This window comes from Drosophila serrata, unplaced genomic scaffold, assembly GCF_035046125.1.
Source record: "Drosophila serrata isolate PLE 108 unplaced genomic scaffold, ASM3504612v1 contig_293, whole genome shotgun sequence".
NCBI classification, from domain to species: domain Eukaryota; kingdom Metazoa; phylum Arthropoda; class Insecta; order Diptera; family Drosophilidae; genus Drosophila; species Drosophila serrata.
In genome coordinates, this window is record NW_028257191.1 from 1,812,187 (window position 1) to 1,831,611 (window position 19,425).

A 19,425-nucleotide genomic window follows, 5' to 3' on the forward strand; every position below is an offset into this window, starting at 1 on the left:
AAAGAAAAACTATTATTTTAAAAGCAATTTATTGATCTTTGAATTTTGTGAAATACTTCAAAAAAACTAAGGGGTTTGCTAATCCGACTTTAATTTATTTAAAGTATTCACGCATTATTATAACGACACACCAGAGCATATTTATGTAGAACTTGAACCTTTAACCTTGTTTTGTTTTTTTTTTTTTTTTTGTAAATCTCTGAACCGGTTTAAAAGCATAATCTAAAAATTGTACACATTTTTAAAAATTAATTTTCTTCTTAACTTAACCCAAGCTTATCAATTTCCAATATTGAAAAAGTTTTGTTATACATAAATTAAATTTAAAATTATCTGAACAGCATTTGACATTGTCAGGTCGTTTTAATGATGACTCAGTCGAAAACAATAAAAACTTCTGAAACTTATTTAAATTATATTCCCAACTAAAAGTACAATCTGACTATTTAACGATTTCAGTAAAGCCTTTGATTCTAACAATAATTTATTACTTCCTAGTAATCTTGAATTGTACGGTTAAAAGGGGTTTCTTTATTTTGTGAGAACTTTATTTTAATATCAATCCCAACTCTGTTATCTCCTTCGTCAGCGTGGCACGGCTAAATCTTGCCTTATATATGTATAATTTTTAGATAAAAAGATGTTTTCAGTATTTGTTGTTCAACGATTTCCTATGAAAACCGGATCTACTTTAGGTGCAGGAGAGCCAAAAAGAATGTCAAACAAAGAGAGGGTCATCATTCCATGTATCCCATTTGCGAATCTGTGGTGCCACCGAGATTCCGACGAGAGTAGAGTCCCTGACGCGGCTTGAACTTACCATCGCCCAGCGTTACCTTGGCTGGCAACTTCTTGCCCCGAAAAGTGGCAGACTCGAAGGATGGCGGCGGTGATACCTTTACATGTTTCACCTCCTCCACCGTAGGAATGTGCCAGGCCTGCTTCATGGTGGCCACTGCACTGGGAGGACCCGTCGAGGAGTTGTCCTCGCCGCCATCTTTTCCATCCTTCCCGTCGACTGGCTTAACCAGTGTGATGGGAGGTTCCAGTTTGCTGGTCTTCCTCTTGTAGTAGAGCACCTCCATGCCAAGCGTCATCATGGCCAGAATGAGGCCAAAGAGTGTGGCGATAAATACGCCGCCAAGACTCTCTAGGGTGATGCCCTCCTGGTCCTCGGAGAGCGGGCAATTGCGCAGATTCGATTGATTCCAGTACTTGGCCTTTAGCTCCTCGAAGAAGCGATCCTTCTGCAGCTCCAGGATGGCGTAGCTCAGTTCGTCGCCCAGGTGACTGCCCTGCTGGACGGCCACCGCATATGGTTGCTCCGCAAAGACCTCGCCCACCTCGGTGAGATTGCAGTTGCGTGTGATCTCGTACTTGATCTCCGCCGAGTCATGGATAAAGGCATAGTCGGCATTCTCATGGGCGTCCACATTGGCGAATCCCTCGCGGGCATCGGCCACCGGCTGTGAGCTATTGATGGCCAGCAATATGTGGCCATACTGCTCCTTGATGGGATAGTCCCAAATGCGAAACTTCTTAAAGTCCTTGGACGCATTCAGCGCCAGCTCCTTCCACATTCTATAGAGCGTGTCTTCGGCGAACTTCATGTTCACGAAATACTGATGCGTGTCCGAGTCCTTCACCACGGTGTAGTTGATCCTTGATTGCCGGGCTAGCTGCTCCAGTGACTGAACCGGCGTCTGCATTCGCTCAACGGTAAGAAAGGCCGCCAAATTGGCGGTGAAGGTGGCCAGCATGAGGACGACAAACAGCCAATAGGCGGCAACCAGCATCCTGCCGGAGATGGCCTTCGGTGCCTCGCCGCCTCCCTGTGGCGTGAACGAGGTCAGAGCAAACCAGAAGCTCTCGCGCAGCGTAAAGTCCCGGCAGGCGTACGGATAGGCCGTCCTATTGTTCTTGGAGCTGTACGGCGAGTACTTGTCCATGAACCAAATCATGATGGCCGTGCCCACCAAGGCGGCCACGATGCTCAGCCAGACCTCCACGCGCAGCACGGTCATGAACTTGAAGAGCGACGTCCGACGCACTGGCTTCCTAATCGCTATCGAGATGCCCGTCTGCTCGAAGTACGGCGGCAGGAAGTCCACCACCTCCTCGCGCTCCGAGTACATCTTTAGGGCGGCGATGGCAAAGTCCGTTTCGCCGCGTACCAGATCTCCGACCACTCCATCCCACTCGCCGGACTCGTTCACCTCGCCCATGTGACCCACCTCGGGTGCCACTATGACGTACTCAAAGTTGAGCTTCTGGGCCAGGCGCATGATAAAATCGATGCAGTAACCATCCCAAATGGGTGAACCACTGCGATCCCTTACCAATTCGCCAGTCTTTGGGTTGCGGCGCAGGTAGCTCCACGGCACGCTCTCCGCCGTTCCGATCCTGAAGAAGCGACGCGCCGGACTAATGGTCTCGTTGAGCAACCGCAGCCGGCTACCCGAAGATGACCAGGCGGCCAGATCGGTCTTAGCCTCGTGCTCGGAACTGTAATAGCCAGCGGAGATGTTAACCGCATAGCTTAAACCTGCAACGGGGCTCTGCGTCTTGTCCGACAAGTGCTGAACGGGCGTGGCGTAGGTCAGAAAGTTGCTCCAGTGGACATAGTCCAGCCAGGTGGAGTCAGCTTCCGCTGTGGGATCTCGCTTTTCCGCTGAAAAGTCCTGTGAGTCTGTGGCATTGCAGTCGTGGTACACGACCTCCGGACGTATTCCCTGGGCCGTTTCAATCAGACTGCGCATTACATTCAACAGCATCCCGCGCTGCATCTGGAGGGGATTTACGAGAAAAGACAAGTAAGACCAGGAAGGGGAGTGTAAGGCATACTCACAGTGAACCCACTCCCACAATATAGATCTGGCATGCGCATCGATCGGCAAATTGCACGGGGACTCAGGGTGAATCTAGTGCACAGCTCCGCCTGACGCTTGTACTTGAACACCCGATCCCGGGTGTCCAGGAAAACAAAGTGCCATTCTAGGGATCGCTGGAAAAGTCCAGCTTTTTGTACCTAATATAAAAGAAAAACTGAAATTATGGATGCAGTTACTCCCCAAAGTCAAAGACTCACCTTTTCAAAGATACCATTCATGGCGGCGCCGCGGGCAAACAACGCCACGTAGGTGGGCGATGGACGCAGAGCATGAATGCGATCTACGAAATTCTGGCCAGGATCGGGTACACTGGCATCCATGATGATCGTACGAAAGGGATAACCAATGAGCATCTGCTGCATAGCTTCGCTCATATCCCGAGCATTCATGAAGACCATGGCCACATTGTTGGCACGCTTCTGTCGCATGAAATCACCAAACATGTCCAGAAATGGTCGCAGGATGCGTTCCAGGCGCACATAGGGAATGCCCAAGGAGCGTACAAAGTCGTATCCTTCGGACCAGTGCTTGTAAGTGAGATCGATGACAATGTTGGTCCCGACTGTGGACAGAATCTCACAGACTAGAACAAAGAATAACATGAATTAAATTCAAATATGAAACTTTGTTGAGATATCCCAAGACACAAATATCCTCAGGAAGTCCTTAAAACATTTTATGATCATTTCAAGGGATTAGTTCCCCAATATTTTATCTTAAAAGGAAGAACCCCTGGGCACTGTGAGTTCAGGGTTTCAATCGGATTTTAATCATAAACTTACATCGCTGCATGTCTTGGCCATCTTCGGTGCGTGTCAAGGACATGGACATATCCTCCACCTTCAAATCAAGTGGCATGGATCCCAGCTCCTTGAGGACCACTGCCATATCTGCATCGAACTCCGCTCGCTGCACTGGCTCTATCCAAAATGCTGTTAGGAGTAATCAGAAATTTAACTCTCAATCGAGGCGAATTTCCAAGAACACCCACTTATTTTCAGAGTCTCCAAATTGGCCGTCGATTGTCCAAAGAGGAGCAGAAGCACCAGCACCAGTAGTTCCAGCAGCTCCATGCCTGCAACCGATTGCGTCGAGTTCTCTCCGGGATTTGGCGTCTTGGCGTCCAGACAGGAGTTGCTCAATTTGCTGGCCAATTATGTCAATTATAATTCGCGTGCTATGCCCATCACTGGGCATTATGAATTTTTAAGCAACTTGAAATGACAGCCGTCTTGGAGGAGCTCCATTCCCCACCCAAGTTAAAGTCACGTTGAAATATTGGCTTCTGTTATTTCCTTGTATTCAGTTCATCCAATACAGTGCAAATAAAATAAAAAGGGAAACATTTGTGCATCGGTTTTTTGTTCTGAAGGCCTTAAGGTTAACAGGGGACGGGGGGAAAAAAAACATCGCTTAACGGATAAATCAATATACATTTAAATCAATATACAGCTTTATATATTTCGAAATATATATGAATGCAATGTATGAATAATGGAAACATAACTTAACCTTTCATCTGGTAAATTCTTCTGAGAATGTTGTGTGAACAGGATGTACTGCTCCCTCCGTCTCGGTCTCGACTTACGACGAAAATAAATAAATACAAAATTAATGTAATCGATTCTCCAGCGATCCCTGGGACCAGACACTGGGCCCCAAGGTTGCCAGGTATCAGGTTGCATGAGTAACATGATGGCTTAACAATAAACGATGGTTAATTCACTTGAAATTTGGACTGATTGCCTAGGCCTTATATCTAAGGGGGAACTTATAGAGCTAAGAAAGAAATATTTCTGTGACTGACATGCGGAGCGGGTTGCCAAGATCAATGTGCTGCTCCAATCAGGTGCCATGAAGGTGCGACAATATCGACTCAATGTCCTCAATCTCCACCGTGTGGTTCTCGCCCAGCGGCTCCCTTAACAGGTCTGGCTGACCCTCCTGCCGATTATCGACTCCGTCCGCCTTTTTGGGAGTTGTGTTGCTGTGGGAACAAAGGAAATCGATATTAAGATACTTTGGCAATAATAATAAGCTTTTTTGTCAGATATTTTTTAATTAGTGTTATCTTTTAAGCTTAATTTCAATAACCACGGATTGGGTTATAGGTGAATTCAATTCATGGCATAGTTCTATGGTTGGCTAAGAAATGTAAATTAATTGAAATCTACAAGAATAAAACGTTAACCTTTTGTTTCCATCTCAGTTTGATTCGCGCAGAGCAAGAAGTAAAAGGATCTTTGAACTGATTCGAAGCTTTTACTATAATATATTATTATATTATATTGGTAATTTAAAACGCAGACGAATACCCAAATCATAAACTTGATTAATTATTTCTAAATTCGAATTATTTCTTAAGAGTATCAGTCACGAGCATGTTAATTAAACATAAAAATAAATAAACTCTATGTGGAGAGGAATAACAAATGAAGGTTCTTTCCCAATATGAAGAAAGCTGGTTTTCTATTGATACGGCAATTCGAGATAGGATAGCATAAAGCAAAATATTTAGTAAAAAATAAATTAATGGCATTGTAAAATATATCCATCGCATCAGCTATTTATGAAGTGGTCAAAAAACCCAAGCAAATTTGCTATATTCCCTTCCTCCATTAAATCCAAAACCAAATGCAACAACAATAAGAAACTTGGAAAGCAAACTCTTTGCAAATGTTAAACTTATTTGAATCCGAGCCACATCGGAATAAAAGGCAATAAGACAACGGCCAGAGCAGCTAGAAAACCACACAAAAACACATCAATCTTCTCAGAGAACTATAAAACCAAAGACATTGCACAACTCCTAAAGATTTACTACATCTTCAAACAGAAATAATTGTAAATAATTGTAATAAACATAATCCCTAACAGACAAAATAATAATTAATAATAATGGTCTAATAGGATAAAAATTCACAATATATATATCACTCCAAAGTCTGCTCTTTTTTCAATACTGGTGAAATAGAGATTCATAATATATCAATAAACTGTACTGCACCATTCCAACCCAGAACTATATTCCTTTCCTGCGAAAAACCCTAACCAACTCCTATCTAACGCAACAACTGGAAACTCAAATAAAATTTCTTTGTTTCTTCACAAAGCCAATAAATTTTCTACACTATCACACCTAAAGATCATAAAGACTTTCTCAGTCGCTCAGAAACTAATGCTCATAACGTATATGTTACCTTTTAGTTTAAAACAATTGCTAAATTTAGATAGATCAATTAATAACTACAAGATCCTAACAAAGTCAGGAAAAGTGCGCTCTTAATATATAAATGTTTAACATTTCTTCAGAAAAGTTATTTAAATTTGACCGAAATGGATCGACCTTTGTTGAAACAATTGGGAATTGCAAAATGGAATTCCCGAAGCTAACTCCTTCCACGTTCTTAGTTTATATCGTTTGGTTTTCAAAATATATATAATTATAATTCCCCACTCAAGATGAAAAGAAGGATTAATAGTTCATGGGGTAATCACTTTCACTTACATGGCAGCCACTTCCAAATCATTGTCATCCTGCGGCAATGGTTCCTTGCTCAATGCTGGCAACGGCTTATCCGCCAGCGGCGTGGATGTAGCCGAGGGCTGATCACCCGCTCCACTTGCACTTGACCCGGTCGCCGCTGCTCCACTATTGCTGGTCAGACGGCGTATGCGCTTTTTGGGTATGTTGCGAATGACACTGGACAGCGGTTGCCCCAGTTGCAGCACCTGGGCACTGGCCATGCGCAACGTGTGCAGCTGGTCCTCCTCTGTCATCAGTCGCATCTGGTAGTTCTTGAAGTAGGACGCCGATGGACGTATCATCGAATTGCTGGCCTTGGGTCCGTGGTCCGCATAGGAAAAGGAGAAGGTACAGGACTCCAGGCTGCTGCTCAGGCACATGTCCAGCTCGTAGTCGCTGTCCCCCGCCGGAGGGGCAGGATTCGACTGGTCTTTAACTGGGCTCGGCTGCTGCACCTGGGGCTGGGGAATCTGCTGATGCTGCTCCGGGGACGAGGATTGTGTAGATTCGGCTTCCGCCACCATGGGCAGAGGCTGAGTCACAGCCGAGGAAGAGGAGTTGGAGGCAGGCACTCGGGCCTCGGCACGTTTCTTGGCAGGCTTCTTTGTGCTCGCCTTCGCGGTGGCCTTTGTCAGTTCGCTGTCGGAGACGGCTTTGGTCAGGGTCAGCTCCTCCTGAGCTGGTTTATTGTCAATCAGACGCGAGGAGCGGCGCATGGATATTTTTGGCGTTGTGACCGTCTTCTTGGGGCGTCCACGTTTACCCGGCGCCGGTTGCGCCTCAATTTGCACCGCAGCACGACCGACCTTGGACTTGGCAGCATTCGTTGCGGGTTCCTGCTTTTTGGCCGATAGATTGAGCGCTATGAGCAGAGCTGGATCCCGTTCGCTGGCCGGTGGATCCTTATTGGGAATGACTGAGCGATCTGGATCCCCTGTCTCCTTCTCCACAGCTTCTGTTGGCGGCTTCTGCGCTGCTGTTGGTGGTGGTGGTGGTGGTGGTGGAGCTGAAGCTGCCTGGATCTTGTTTGGCTCAAGGTGCTCCCGCTTCTTGGGGGACTTCTGGCTGCTGGGATTGGCCAACTTGGCGGTTTCCCGCATGGCGGTGAGCTTCTTAACGGCTGTCTTCTTGCTTTGTATCCTGACAACTGGCTGGGCCAACTTGACCTTAGCCATGACCCTTTGACGCTTCTCGTCTAGCTGCTGTCGCTGCCGTTGCTCCTGCAGAACCACGGATGACGCGGGCGTTGGAGGTGGTGGTGGTGGTGTCTCTTCAAGAGGTAAGGTGGGCGGCGGTGGCGGAGGAGCAGCAGTACATTCCTGTGGCGGCAGAGGAGGAGGAAGAGGAAGAGGAGGTGGTGGTGGTGGAAGTGAAGCCGGAGTTACTCGGGCGTTCAATGGGGCAGGATGTTGAGGTGGTGCTCCTTGAGTTGATTCTCCGCTGGTATTTGCCTCTGGGACGCATACTTGCTCCTTACTCGGCGTCAGCCAATTGCGTATGGGATAGCGCACCTCACCATCCTGGCTAAGCAACTGACCCGGCTGGCTATCGACGGCCAGCATGGGCAGCACTGCATCTTGCGATCCAGTGGCTGCCTTCAGCCACTCTTCGTCCTCGGTGCTGCTGATATTCGAGAGATTGTCTATGTTGATTAGGTGTTTCGGCTCCACATCGTTCTCGCCTTCCTCCGGTTCTTTCTCGCTCTGGGAGGATTGCGACGACGAGGAGCTGGACGATGAGCTGCTGGAGGAACTGGAGGAGCTGGACGACGAGGAGCTGGTGGTCGAGGAGCTGGAACTGTTAGATACCTCGATGATAGCCTCGGGCAGACCAGGCAGGAGCTTGTAGTGCGGATGGTGCTGATCAGAGGGACAGCTCCCAGCGGCAGCGGACTCTGCACTGTCAACGGCTTCGCTGCCAAAAGATCGAACGCGCCGGAGGACCGTGGGCTCCACGGCGAGAACGACGGGTCCCTGCTCCTTGCGCTCCTCACTGAGATGACTCGTCAACGGCACTTCTCTCTCAACGCTCTTCTTCAGTTTGAAACTCTGCTCTTTGGGACTGTCCTTGTCCTTCTTCATCTTAACCGGAGTTGGCTCGTGCGGCTCGTCCAGCTTCTTCTCCTGAATTTCCTCCCACTGCTGGATCGCGCACTGCGCATTCGCATCCGTGTGCTCCGCCTCATCGGGGCGGTAGTAGGAGCTGCCAGAGGAGTATTCCGTCTTGGCGGCACTGCCCACAGGGGTGCCCGGGATATGGCCAAAGGGTGTGCAACGGAAGCCCGGCGTAATGGCGCTCAGCTGCGGCGTATTCATAATACTCTTGGTATCCGAACCGAACAGAAACGAGCTGCTCGGCATCTTGCCGTAGGGTGTGTCCAGCGGCGCAATGGCCATGCCTGGCGTTGGCGGAACATTGGCAACAAATCCGCTCGTTGTGGTTCCTTCTGGTTCGCCACTGCCCGTGGCAGGAGCATCGCCGGCTGTTCCACATCCCAAGGGAGATGCCTTGAACGGCGTATCCAATAGCAGAGCCATGTTGGGCGGTGCCAGATCTACGGGCTCTTCCTGCTTCTCCTTCTGCTTCTGCTTCTCCTCTGGCTCTTTCTCTCCACTCGCCTTCTCTTTCTTATTCTCGTTCTCCTCCACTTGAGGCGTTTCTTTGTTCTCGTCTTTGGTTTCCTCTGCGACCGGCACCAACTTCTTTTTCAGGGACTTTGGCTTCTGTGGCGTTGTGATCTTAATGCTGATTTTCTCCGGGGAATCGCCGCTGCCACGCTGCACTGTCTTCTTGAACGGCTTCTTGGCCAGCGCGCTTCTGCGAGCCTTGGAGGCGGCCGTAGTCGGGGTATCCTTCTTCTTGGGCCGCCTATTGCGGCCGCTGACCTTCAATGTCTCTTCGCGCTTCGAATTGATCTCGCGGAGTCGGTACTCTAAATCTACACTGGAGCCATGTAACTGGCGCTGCCAGGCGGCCATCAAGTCCTCCTCACCGGCTGCTTCCGCGGCGGATCCCGGGCAGGATCCCTCAGGATTACCCTCCGCCAGATGCTGCTGCTGCTGCTGCTGCTGCTGCTGCTTCCCCTGGAGATTCTCTTTGCTGGCCTCGGCGCTGTCATCGTGCGCCGATGAGTTGGCGCTACTTGCCGACGTGTTCTTGGGTCCCTGCTTCTCCTTCTCCAGCTTCCTTTCGGTTTCCGCCTGGGAGACAATGCGCTTGCAGGCCTTCACTGCCGCCTGGCGCTTCTGCTTTCGCTTGGGTGTCGTAACCAATGGCTCGGCTGCCGCTGCAGCTGGAGGATGGGCCTTGATCACCGTCTGATTGCTACTCTCCTCCATGGCGAACAAGGGCGGTACACCGCCGTGGCCGTCATTCGAGCTGAGATCGCAGGCTGGCTGGATTATCTCCACGTGGTTAATTATGGGTTTCTCCTTGGCTTTGGCCACCAAACCATGTCGCCGGGTGGAGAGCGGCGTCGTGGGATGCAGGACCCGACCAGGAGGAACCTTTGGGGAGAAGGTTAAAGTTCGTACATGCGAGGTTCTCTTTCGAGGAGTGGATAAGCTACGAAAGGCCTTTACATTGATTATACCCGACGTGGAGGGCGTCACCCGTTCCAGAACCTGCCGCGAGGAGTCCAGTGAAGCGGGCGGTAACTTTCGCTGTTCCTCTTCATCCTCCTCCGCCGGCGCCGATGGCGCCGCCTTTTCCACCGTCTTCTTAAGGTCGGCTATCAGCTGAACCGGCGGCTCCACCGTTGGAGGGGGTGGCGGCTGCTTCAGGGCACTGTTGATGATTATGGAATTGGGCGGCAACTGATTGGCGGACAACGTTATTTGCTCTGGCAGAGAGATCTCAATATGTGAGTCGTCCATGTTGGCAAAGGCGTCCGGGCCCAGTTGCTGGGCCACCCACTCGTTGTTGACCAGGAACGGAAAATGCGAGACCAGGCCGCCGTTCGAGAGGTACATCGGGAACGTCAATTGTCCGGTGGCGGCGTCCACACACACTTGGCCGGCTGCCGCCGCTTCCGCCTCCGTTATCATGCCCGCCGGATCACCAAAGTTGAGATTCAGGCCATCGCTAGCGAAGCTCACGTTCGCCAAGTCCCCGCCGGCCAACATTTTCTGGACGCTCTCGTTCGAGTTCAGCACAATCAGCTTGGAGATGGAGAAGTTGGGATCGATGTTGTTGGCGGTGCGAATGATAAGCGGCGTTTGGGGCGGCACTGGATCTACTGAATCGACGGGATCTACTGGTTCCGCTGCGTTCACTGCACCTTGCAGATCTGAAGGAGGAGGCACTGGGGCTTCCGTGACGCTGGCGGCCACGACTGCTCCCAATGTTGTTGGCGGAGGCTTTGCCTCCGTCTGCGCTTGCAATACAGCCACCTCTGTCGACGCAGGTGGGGATGCGCCATCCGTCGACGTCAGCGGTGGGTCGCCGGCCACCACCTCCTGGATGACGCGATCGAACGAGGGATCCTTCTCGGTGGCCTCCAGTATGTTCTTCACCAGGCCGTCTAACACATCGTCGCAGCTGAACGTTGGATTGTTCACCTTTACTGTTTTCAGCGCCATGTTGATGTTGTTTACCAGCGTGTTCTGGAAGTCTTGGTTATTAATTATCGCACTGGCCAGTTCCTAGAAAAAGCAATTTCAGTACAACTCTTTTCATGGAAATAGCAGTGAAATCCGCAACTTACCGGCATAGATTGCGGTGTTAGCGCCAGTGGCTTCGCCTCGGAGTGGCTCTGACGCGGAGTGGAATTATTTCGCGGACCAGGACCATTAACTGGCGGCAGCTCCTCCACCAAATCCTCAAATTCCTCTGTGGCCGTAGAGCTGGTCTCCTCCTGCGCCGCGTCCTCATCGTCATCATGGCTAACCAGAAAGCTCGTTTTGGCCTTGCCGCGGCTACTCAGGCTGCAATATAAATGAGGCGGAAGCAGGCGCGGACGTTTGCTGAAGGAAGGCGACGACAAGTAGTTTTCCGGAGTGCATCTAAAAGCAATAAGGAAAATATTAGCTTCATGCTTTCACACTGATTGGAAAAAATCTATAATTACAAACGCCTCCGCTTGCGATGCGCCTGCGATGTGCTGGCATCGCCGCCTCCTCCGGCAATGGTACTTTCGTTGGTGCAGCTGACGCTACTATCCACCGCTGGTGACATGGTCATCAGTTCGTTGACCCGCTCGGACAGCTTCAGTTGCTGCAGCTGCTGGCGCGTCTCCAGGGGCAGTTTCTGCACGGCTTTGGCAACTGTAGCATAAAGAATTTTGAAGTGGTTAGAGAAAATCGACTGTGTGTGTATGTGGAACCTTACCCAAGCCCGTGATTTTGACGTGCTCGCAGATAATTTCCTCCAGGCCGCCATTGAGGAAGTTGTGCGTCTGCAGGCCCTGCTTCAGGGCCAGAAACTCATGCTGCAGGTGCGGCGAAGTGCGACAAAGGGTATGGGCCGCTCGCCGTAGATTCTGATTAACTAAGTAGCCTGTAAGCGATTACAGGCATTAGCAAGCAAAAAACAAGGTTGCCAAGGACGATTCTTACCCAAAACGAGTCGGGCCACATCAGAATGCAGAACGATCGAGTCCATGGTTGCGTTTCCAGGGATAAGCGTCACACAAACATCCGAAAATCCAAACAGCAAGCGAACGCCGCTTGTCTCTCTTCCTCGTTGATTTAATTTTTAATTCCGCTGCCTATAGCCCCACTCCTTGGTTCTGTTCGCCGCGCTTAAGATACCAGTGGTAATCTCTAACTAGTTACTAATACTTTTTTTTGTGCCTTTCTACTCGGACGCAAAGACACACTTTTTCGCCTATTTGCCTATTATTTTCGTTTGTTGTTGCCGAATGAAGCAGAGCACTGTACAGTACAGGGCAACACACACACCTTTAGCATCTGTTTGCCGCCCGCCAAAACAACGATAGAGGGTTGCCGTTTCGTTCGAATATCGGTATGTTGGGCTTGAAGAATAGTGCGTTAAAAACGGTAAAGTATGGTATGGAAAACGACAACCGGCGTTTTAAATCATAAGTGAATAAGCGAGAGGCAAATAGTATAGAACGACTGTCGAAAAAAAAAACATAAAATTTATAACGAATTTTAATGGCGTTGCCAGAAGGCTGTCTTTTAGTATTTTCAAAGCATGGCGCCAAAAGGGGCGCTGAAAAGAAGATATTGGATACATTTATAAGTGTTCCGGCTCTTAGAATCGGCCATGACATTGGCATTAGTTCATAATAACTCTTCGTAATTTCTGTTTTCAGGAGTTGTACGAAAAGGAGAACATAAGTTGAATTGTGCTACCAGATGGGTCGTAAGCGCACTTTTAGTATTTCCCGAGTTAGGCGCGAAAAAAAGTATATGCTTCTAGGAATCGGTCACGTCACCGGCATTTATTTTATTGCTGTCTTATTACGTTGTGTGGGCACGAGGGAACAAAATACTAGAAAGCTAAGTGGCGCTGCCAGATGGCGCGACGGCACACTTTTAGTATTTCCAGAGCAGGGCGCGAAAAAATGCAATACCTATCGATAGGTTCCCGGCTCTAGGGATCGGGCATTTCAGCGGCATTTGTTCAAGTTGAGTTGTAAAAATTTCTTAGTTCATATACAATATTAAAGCTAATCCGCACGAAGAGAAGATGTGTGAAGTTGGTAATCTGATTGACTTAACGCCGGGAGAGGAGGCTAGCAATGAGGAGACATGGTTCGAGGAGCCCGAAGAGTCGATTGTGGCCTCGAACAGCTTCAAGGGCCCCTACGATCCCTTCGACTCGATCGAGAAGGAAGCTTGCGCCAAGGTTAGCAACCTAATGCATGTGTATGCGCTGCGGTAACCGCTATTTATACAAATGTGTGCTTGTCTGTGTTCCCCAATATAGGGCATTGCTCTGAAGGCGCAAATCACGGAGGATCTGTCGGTCGCCGAAGCTCACTATCCTGATTTGAGCAACGAGAGCCCGCCTGTGGGCATGCGCAAAGAGTCGCTTGGCGAAACACCGCGCCAGCGCTGCACCAGCAGCTCGTTTCAAAAGCAGCTTCTGAAACTGAATGCCTCTCGATCGGCGGCCAATCTGCCCAAATCCAAGATCTGCGATGGCAGCACTCCGTTTGAGCGGACGATCCTCAACGAAAACCAACAGATGCTGTCGGCTGAGTCGCCGCTGAAACTCGTCGAAGACGACGATCTGGCTTCCAGTTTGAAATTCGAGCAGGATCTCCGAATGCTGCGAATTTCCAGTCTGGACGATCACAAAATAACCGCAGAAACGGAGGCAAATCTTTCAACGACCGATGATCCGCCAACAAAGGATGGCGAGGTGTCACAACTCTTGCAACGCCTAAGAGCGTTAGTTCATCAAGTGGTTGACAAGACCAATTGGCATCTATTCGATGCCATAATAGAACCTATTGCTGCCCTTATTGGTCCTGGTACCGGTTTTGCTCAGGTCCCCGAAATAAATGTCAGTCCCAGTGCCAATTCTCCGGAGGCCAGAGAACCTGACAAAGTACCTGTTTTGCCCTACACCCGACAAGCCACATTCGATCTAGATCTTCAAGTAAGTGTGTACTTTCGGCTCCCCAAGGATCAATGCTTTAATTACTTATTTCTTAAAAGGAAAATTTGACAAAGGGATCTGGCAGTACTGCAGTGGGGCAGGAGGACGCGACAGAGGCAGAAGGACTGGTGCCGGGCAGCAAAGTCCAGGACTTTCCCGATGCCATGACCTGCTCCGCGGCCACATTTGACGGGGAGCCTCGGCTCCTGGATCCCGCTGGAGCCCTGCCATCCCTGAATAGAAAGGAGTTCATGACCGAGCTAGTTGATGATACCCTAGCACTGCAGATAAATGAGCTGCTGGAAAGGCATAAGCTCGGGCAATCGATGGTCGGCGATCACGAACAAAACGGCGTCGATCCGCGTACAGTCATCCTGCTGGTGAATCCCAGCAACTATAGCAGACAGGCTAAAACCCAGCCCAGTTGTATTGTGCAGCCCAACCCAGTGCCGCTGGGTGTTTCCAATGATGCGGACTCAATGCGACGACGATCTTCGTCCCTATCCATCCACGATAAGCCCAAGATGCGCAAGGAGATCACGAAAGCCGATAGCCACGACGAAAACCAACAGAATGTGCCGCCCAGGGATGTAAAGAAAGCAGCCGATTTGGCATCTTTCCGCCAGAGACGCAACTCCTTTTCGACGACCAGCAATCCGCCCATCAAAATCGGAGAGAGCAGGCGCATTGTCCTAGACCGCATGAAGACGCCACCCATAAACGAATCGGCGGTGGTGACCAAGTCTAGTGGAAACACAAAAGCGATGATACCCACTAAGCGGGTGGCTCCGTTTGTGAAGCAGCCCGCAGCTGCGTCCAACGAGACCACCTACCTCAATCCACGACAATTGGCGGCGCCACGTAATGTCACGGTGCCCGAGACGCCCGTCTCCTTGCGCTCCAAGCCCGCTCCAAAAGTCTTCGCCACAAGCACGCCATTGCCGCAGATGCGGTCGCAGCAACGCCGATCATTAAAGCCAACTGTGGGCCAGCCATCATCAAACACCTTGGCCAATGCCTCATACACGACGCCTAATTTCCGGCGTCCGAGCTTCTCCAAGAAGCCGGGCAACGGCTAGAGTGCGTCACTAGTTGGTCCCGTGAAGCAATGTCGCCTGAAAGTGAACCCAAACAACCTACCAATGATGTCTGAGGTCAAGTTTTTAACCTTGAAGATAAACGCAAAGCGGCATCAGTTTGAAAATAGGTTGGTTGGCGGTTATCTCCGCCGATATTTCCAGTTGTTCAAAATAAGTAAGATAAGACTATCACGCTCAGTTAAGTCAGTCGGATTAAGTCATTTAAGTTAGTTCCTTCTTTACTTCTTCTAAATATGTTTCATCTGAAACTAACTAAGTTAATTGTGATAGGCATTTAAATGTAAACAAGACATATCAAAATATCGAAATTGTTTATTTCTTAGTTAATAGCATTATATATTATTTATCAAGCGCCTTTACGACAGGATACATAATCTTTAAATTTGTGATTTGCGCGGTTAAATTAGATTCCCCACTCCTCACCTACATTTTTCTTGTTAATGCTCACTCCTTTAGCTCCAAGAGCATTCCTCACTGTCGTTTATATCGAAATTAAATTCAAAACAAAAAAAAAACAAAACAACTATGAAATCTATTGCTTGTTGAGCTTGCTCTTGAGAATGCTCAGCTGGGTGAGACAATTGTCACGATAGTTGCGGCGGGCGGCGAGCTGATCCAGGGGCACCATCTCGCCCAGCTGTTTGGCCACGTCGACGGCCACAGGGCCCTCCATCTTGGGGATTGGTCCGAATGTCTTACTGACCTCAAAAATGGTGTTGGAGTAGCGCTCAAAATAATTGGCCATACCCTCGGCATTGAGATGGGCCGTCTCCAGGGGGCCCAGGAAGGCGTAGCGCGGTCCCAGGCCGTTGCTCATCACACTGTCGATGTCCTTCACATTGAGGATGCCGGCCTCGACCAGGCGCCAGGTCTCGTTGAGAATGGCATACTGGATGCGGTTGAGAGCGAAGCCCTCAATCTCGCGGGACAGCGTAACTGGTTTCTGGCCAATCTCCTCCATTATGGCGCGCGTCTTCTTCACCCACTCCGGTTTGGTCCACGGTGCTGGCACGATCTCGACCAGGGGCACGTAGTACGGTGGGTTGACGGGATGCGAGACCAAAACCTGTTGTTCACAAAATCAAACGCAATTTGCTTTAATTGTTAGCTTCAAAAAAAATAACGAAATCGAAAACAAACAAACCAGAATGCAGGTTATAATGGAACAAGTCTCGACCATGTGATACCCCTCTAATGCAAATCTAATTAATCTATATTATGTTATACTTTAAAAACTATGTAACTGAGTGTGATCATTTCAAAACTATATAAATCAGTCAAATGTTTTCTGGAAGTATCGCAAACTGTCTCAGAAAAAACCGATTGAAAAGTGATATATATTTTACCCTTATACTCTAGGTTTTAACGATTTACGTTAATATATAATTATATTTGAATTATATTAAAATTTCCTTTCCAAATATATTATCAAAGGCTCTCAAATGATGGGTTTTCGAACAGTAAACCGATTTGACAAGAACGTTTATATATACTAAATGCATACATATATCCTTGATTATATCTTAAGGTTCCACAATTGCTAATTAGTTATAAAAGGGGTTACCTTTCTAGAATCTAGTATACCTCCGATCTCTTAGATTGCAGATATGACTAAGTGCAAGTGGAAATTGAGGACGAGGACGGATGACGCGAAACAGACAGCATCAAGCGAGGTCGGAATAGTAAACCAGGTGAATTTGAAGCACTTGCCGAGATCAAAATTATATATGTACATATATTTATGAAGTTATAAACGCACTATATCTTTGTTTGTAAACCTAACAATTTAAACCTTGTGCTTCTAAATAAAATTATTTACTCGAAACAAAATTAAATAAAAAAGCTGTCTTTCTCAAAAACAAATAAGAACCTCGAGTTATCTCTGGACAGATTTATGGGGGGTGCCTCCAAGTGGTTGTTATACTCACATTGGCCTTGTTCTTCAGGTCCGCGCTGAACAGGGAGGGTAGGAAGGTGCTGGTGGAGCTGGACAGAATGGTGTTGGGACCCACGACGGCGTCCAGTTGCTTGTACAGCGCCTTCTTCATGTCCAGACGCTCTGGAATGCACTCCTGGACAAATATGGCGCCCTTGACGAGCTCCTTAAGGTCATTGGTTCCCGAAATGCAGCTAAACTGCTGGGCAGCATTCAGCTTGCCGCGGAGCAGGCCCTGGGATTCGAGATCCTGCAGCTCCTTCTGGGTGGCGGTCAGAGCGGTGGACACCTGCTCGGGCAGGATGTCGTACAACACCACCTGGTAGCCCACCGAGGCGAACAGCATCGACCAGGAGCGGCCAATGAGTCCACTGGAATACAGAAACACACGAAATCGGTTTAGAGTCTCCGTTGTTGAAGGATTCATGGTCCCATTCTTACCTGCCAACGATGCCCACCTTCTCGGTCTTCTTCAGCTGCGACATGTCTGTGTGTTCGCGTTCGTTCACCTGTTTACCTGCTGCTGGGGGATCTGCGGAGCTGTCGACCACCAGTTGGGACGGCTTACATGCGTTTGAGCGATTTGACGGTAGCGCAACTGGTTTAATATTGGGCGCGATAACGCCCGCTCCGCCAGAGGTGAACCCGACCCAAGTGCCGCCGATGGTGTTGGAGATTTCCGAGCAGATAGGAGCACACTGCGGCGCTGCGATAATGTGGCTGCGGCGGCTGCTCTCCACGGAGCGCACCCCGTGAACACGCCCGCTAGGCAATCGGTCGCCGCCGGTTAGCCGGTGAGCCTGGTCCAGCTGCCACGCCCCCGTTCACGTCCCGAGATAAGATCTATTTATATCCACCTTGAGACGGTTGTTTGGCGCGGAAAGTTACCACGCAGACGGGACGCACATCAAAATCCGTTAGTGGCTCAAACAGAAAAATAATAATAAGACAACGAATTCCCTACCGGGGGGCTGCGGAACAAACGGTGTCGAAACGGAATGCCCTTAATTTGACATTTATTATTAATGCCGTTTTATAATGTGTGCCAACCCGACCGACCACCAGTATCTTTGTGATTTGTTGAACACACACTTTATTTTTCTTGTCTGCTGTTGGCCGGACTGGCATCAAAAATGCTACCGTGAATTTTCCTTAGCCGATGGCCAATGGAATTTTTTCTATCGTTCTTCGTTGACATAGAAAGCGTACCTAAATATGTACGTTTGTATGTACATACGTGCATGGGTACATTATTTAAATGATGTGCAGTGCATAAAATGTACATACATGAATGAAATACTTAAGAATTATGTACATATATGTATGTACCATACTTGTACATATAACATACACATAAATGTAACATAAATATAAAACAAGGATTACATCACTATTTACATATCTAACTATGCAAATTTATACATTGTGTAAACAATTGGTTGAACAATGCATTTGAATAAGATACATACATATATACATAAATATACATATGTACATATGTACCTACATATTTATAAACATATCTCAATAAGATAATCTTATTTTTAAAATATTAAAAAACAAATAGTTTTGGCGAGTATTAAATACATACATACACATACATAGCTTATAACATACATACAAACATTCATAGTTTAAAATATAAAATTAAATTACAGTACACTCAATAGATGAATTTAAAAGACTTGTATTTAAAAGCAGAAAACCACATTTACCACTTCTGCATGTAAACAAATTTTTCGAAATTTTGATTATATATTTTAAAATACATAATTTGAATACTTAATAAATTTCCAATGACTCATATTCATACATACATTCATGCATACATCATTTGTTTGCATTATCATATGTAAGAATTTAATTTCAGCATGGGTTTAAATAACGGTAAATGCTATATGTATGATTATATGTACATAAGTAAGTAAATTGTTCATTTTCTTACTTATTCCTGCAAATGCATAAGTACATAAACTTACATACATTCAAATGCAATTATGTATGCAAATGCATATGTACATTTGTAAGAATGTAACATCGAGTTGGTGACGTTTATTAAGTTTACTCTAAATTAATCTATATATTTTTATAGTAATTCACCTGCATTCTTATTTACAAAAGTTTTCCGCTTGTTGATAAGGTTGCAGATTAGAATTTAGAGAGTACACCGACGCAGATAAAAGCTATTGAGAGTAAAGACCCCATGTGAATGCATACATACATACATATGTACATATATTGAACTATTTTTTAATATTTACATAAATGATTTCCATTGTTCCCAGTTGGAATTTATGGAAGGGAAACAAATGCTTGATGAAATCTCTTAAAATATAGCAAATGAGAAAAAACCTTACAATTTTCTTATTGAACACTTGAAATAAAATAAACACTTTTCAC

General features: G+C 47.6%; 4 protein-coding genes across 5 annotated transcripts; 1 reads left to right on the forward strand and 3 right to left on the reverse strand.

Moving 5' to 3' along the window:
* Positions 1 to 429: 429 nt before the first annotated feature.
* Ir8a (Ionotropic receptor 8a) lies at positions 430 to 4,044 on the reverse strand. The gene is made up of 5 exons (XM_020942337.2): positions 3,883 to 4,044; positions 3,674 to 3,823; positions 3,089 to 3,474; positions 2,849 to 3,028; positions 430 to 2,786 (listed from the first exon to the last, which is right to left on the reverse strand). The coding sequence occupies exons 1-5, from the start codon at positions 3,962 to 3,964 to the stop codon at positions 738 to 740; spliced, it is 2,847 nt and encodes a 948-aa protein (XP_020797996.2). The 5' UTR covers positions 3,965 to 4,044; the 3' UTR covers positions 430 to 737.
* Positions 4,045 to 4,169: 125 nt separating this feature from the next.
* mxc (multi sex combs) lies at positions 4,170 to 12,350 on the reverse strand. 2 transcript variants are annotated; one of them, XM_020942152.2, is made up of 7 exons: positions 11,973 to 12,350; positions 11,746 to 11,913; positions 11,486 to 11,681; positions 11,123 to 11,420; positions 9,999 to 11,060; positions 6,400 to 9,923; positions 4,170 to 4,878 (listed from the first exon to the last, which is right to left on the reverse strand). In XM_020942152.2, the coding sequence occupies exons 1-7, from the start codon at positions 12,016 to 12,018 to the stop codon at positions 4,737 to 4,739; spliced, it is 5,436 nt and encodes a 1,811-aa protein (XP_020797811.2). In that variant the 5' UTR covers positions 12,019 to 12,350; the 3' UTR covers positions 4,170 to 4,736. The 2 variants fall into 2 exon arrangements, with proteins under 2 accessions (XP_020797811.2, XP_020797809.2); XM_020942150.2 differs by having other exon boundaries at positions 6,400 to 11,060.
* A 604-nt stretch (positions 12,351 to 12,954) lies between these two features.
* On the forward strand, positions 12,955 to 15,416 carry LOC110191958 (uncharacterized). The gene is made up of 3 exons (XM_020962976.2): positions 12,955 to 13,230; positions 13,312 to 13,989; positions 14,049 to 15,416. The coding sequence occupies exons 1-3, from the start codon at positions 13,072 to 13,074 to the stop codon at positions 15,066 to 15,068; spliced, it is 1,857 nt and encodes a 618-aa protein (XP_020818635.2). The 5' UTR covers positions 12,955 to 13,071; the 3' UTR covers positions 15,069 to 15,416.
* On the reverse strand, positions 15,384 to 19,335 carry Had1 (beta Hydroxy acid dehydrogenase 1). The gene is made up of 3 exons (XM_020962977.2): positions 17,467 to 19,335; positions 17,018 to 17,396; positions 15,384 to 16,155 (listed from the first exon to the last, which is right to left on the reverse strand). Exons 1-3 carry the CDS (start codon positions 17,508 to 17,510, stop codon positions 15,622 to 15,624), a joined length of 957 nt encoding a protein of 318 aa, XP_020818636.1. The 5' UTR covers positions 17,511 to 19,335; the 3' UTR covers positions 15,384 to 15,621.
* Positions 19,336 to 19,425: the final 90 nt, after the last annotated feature.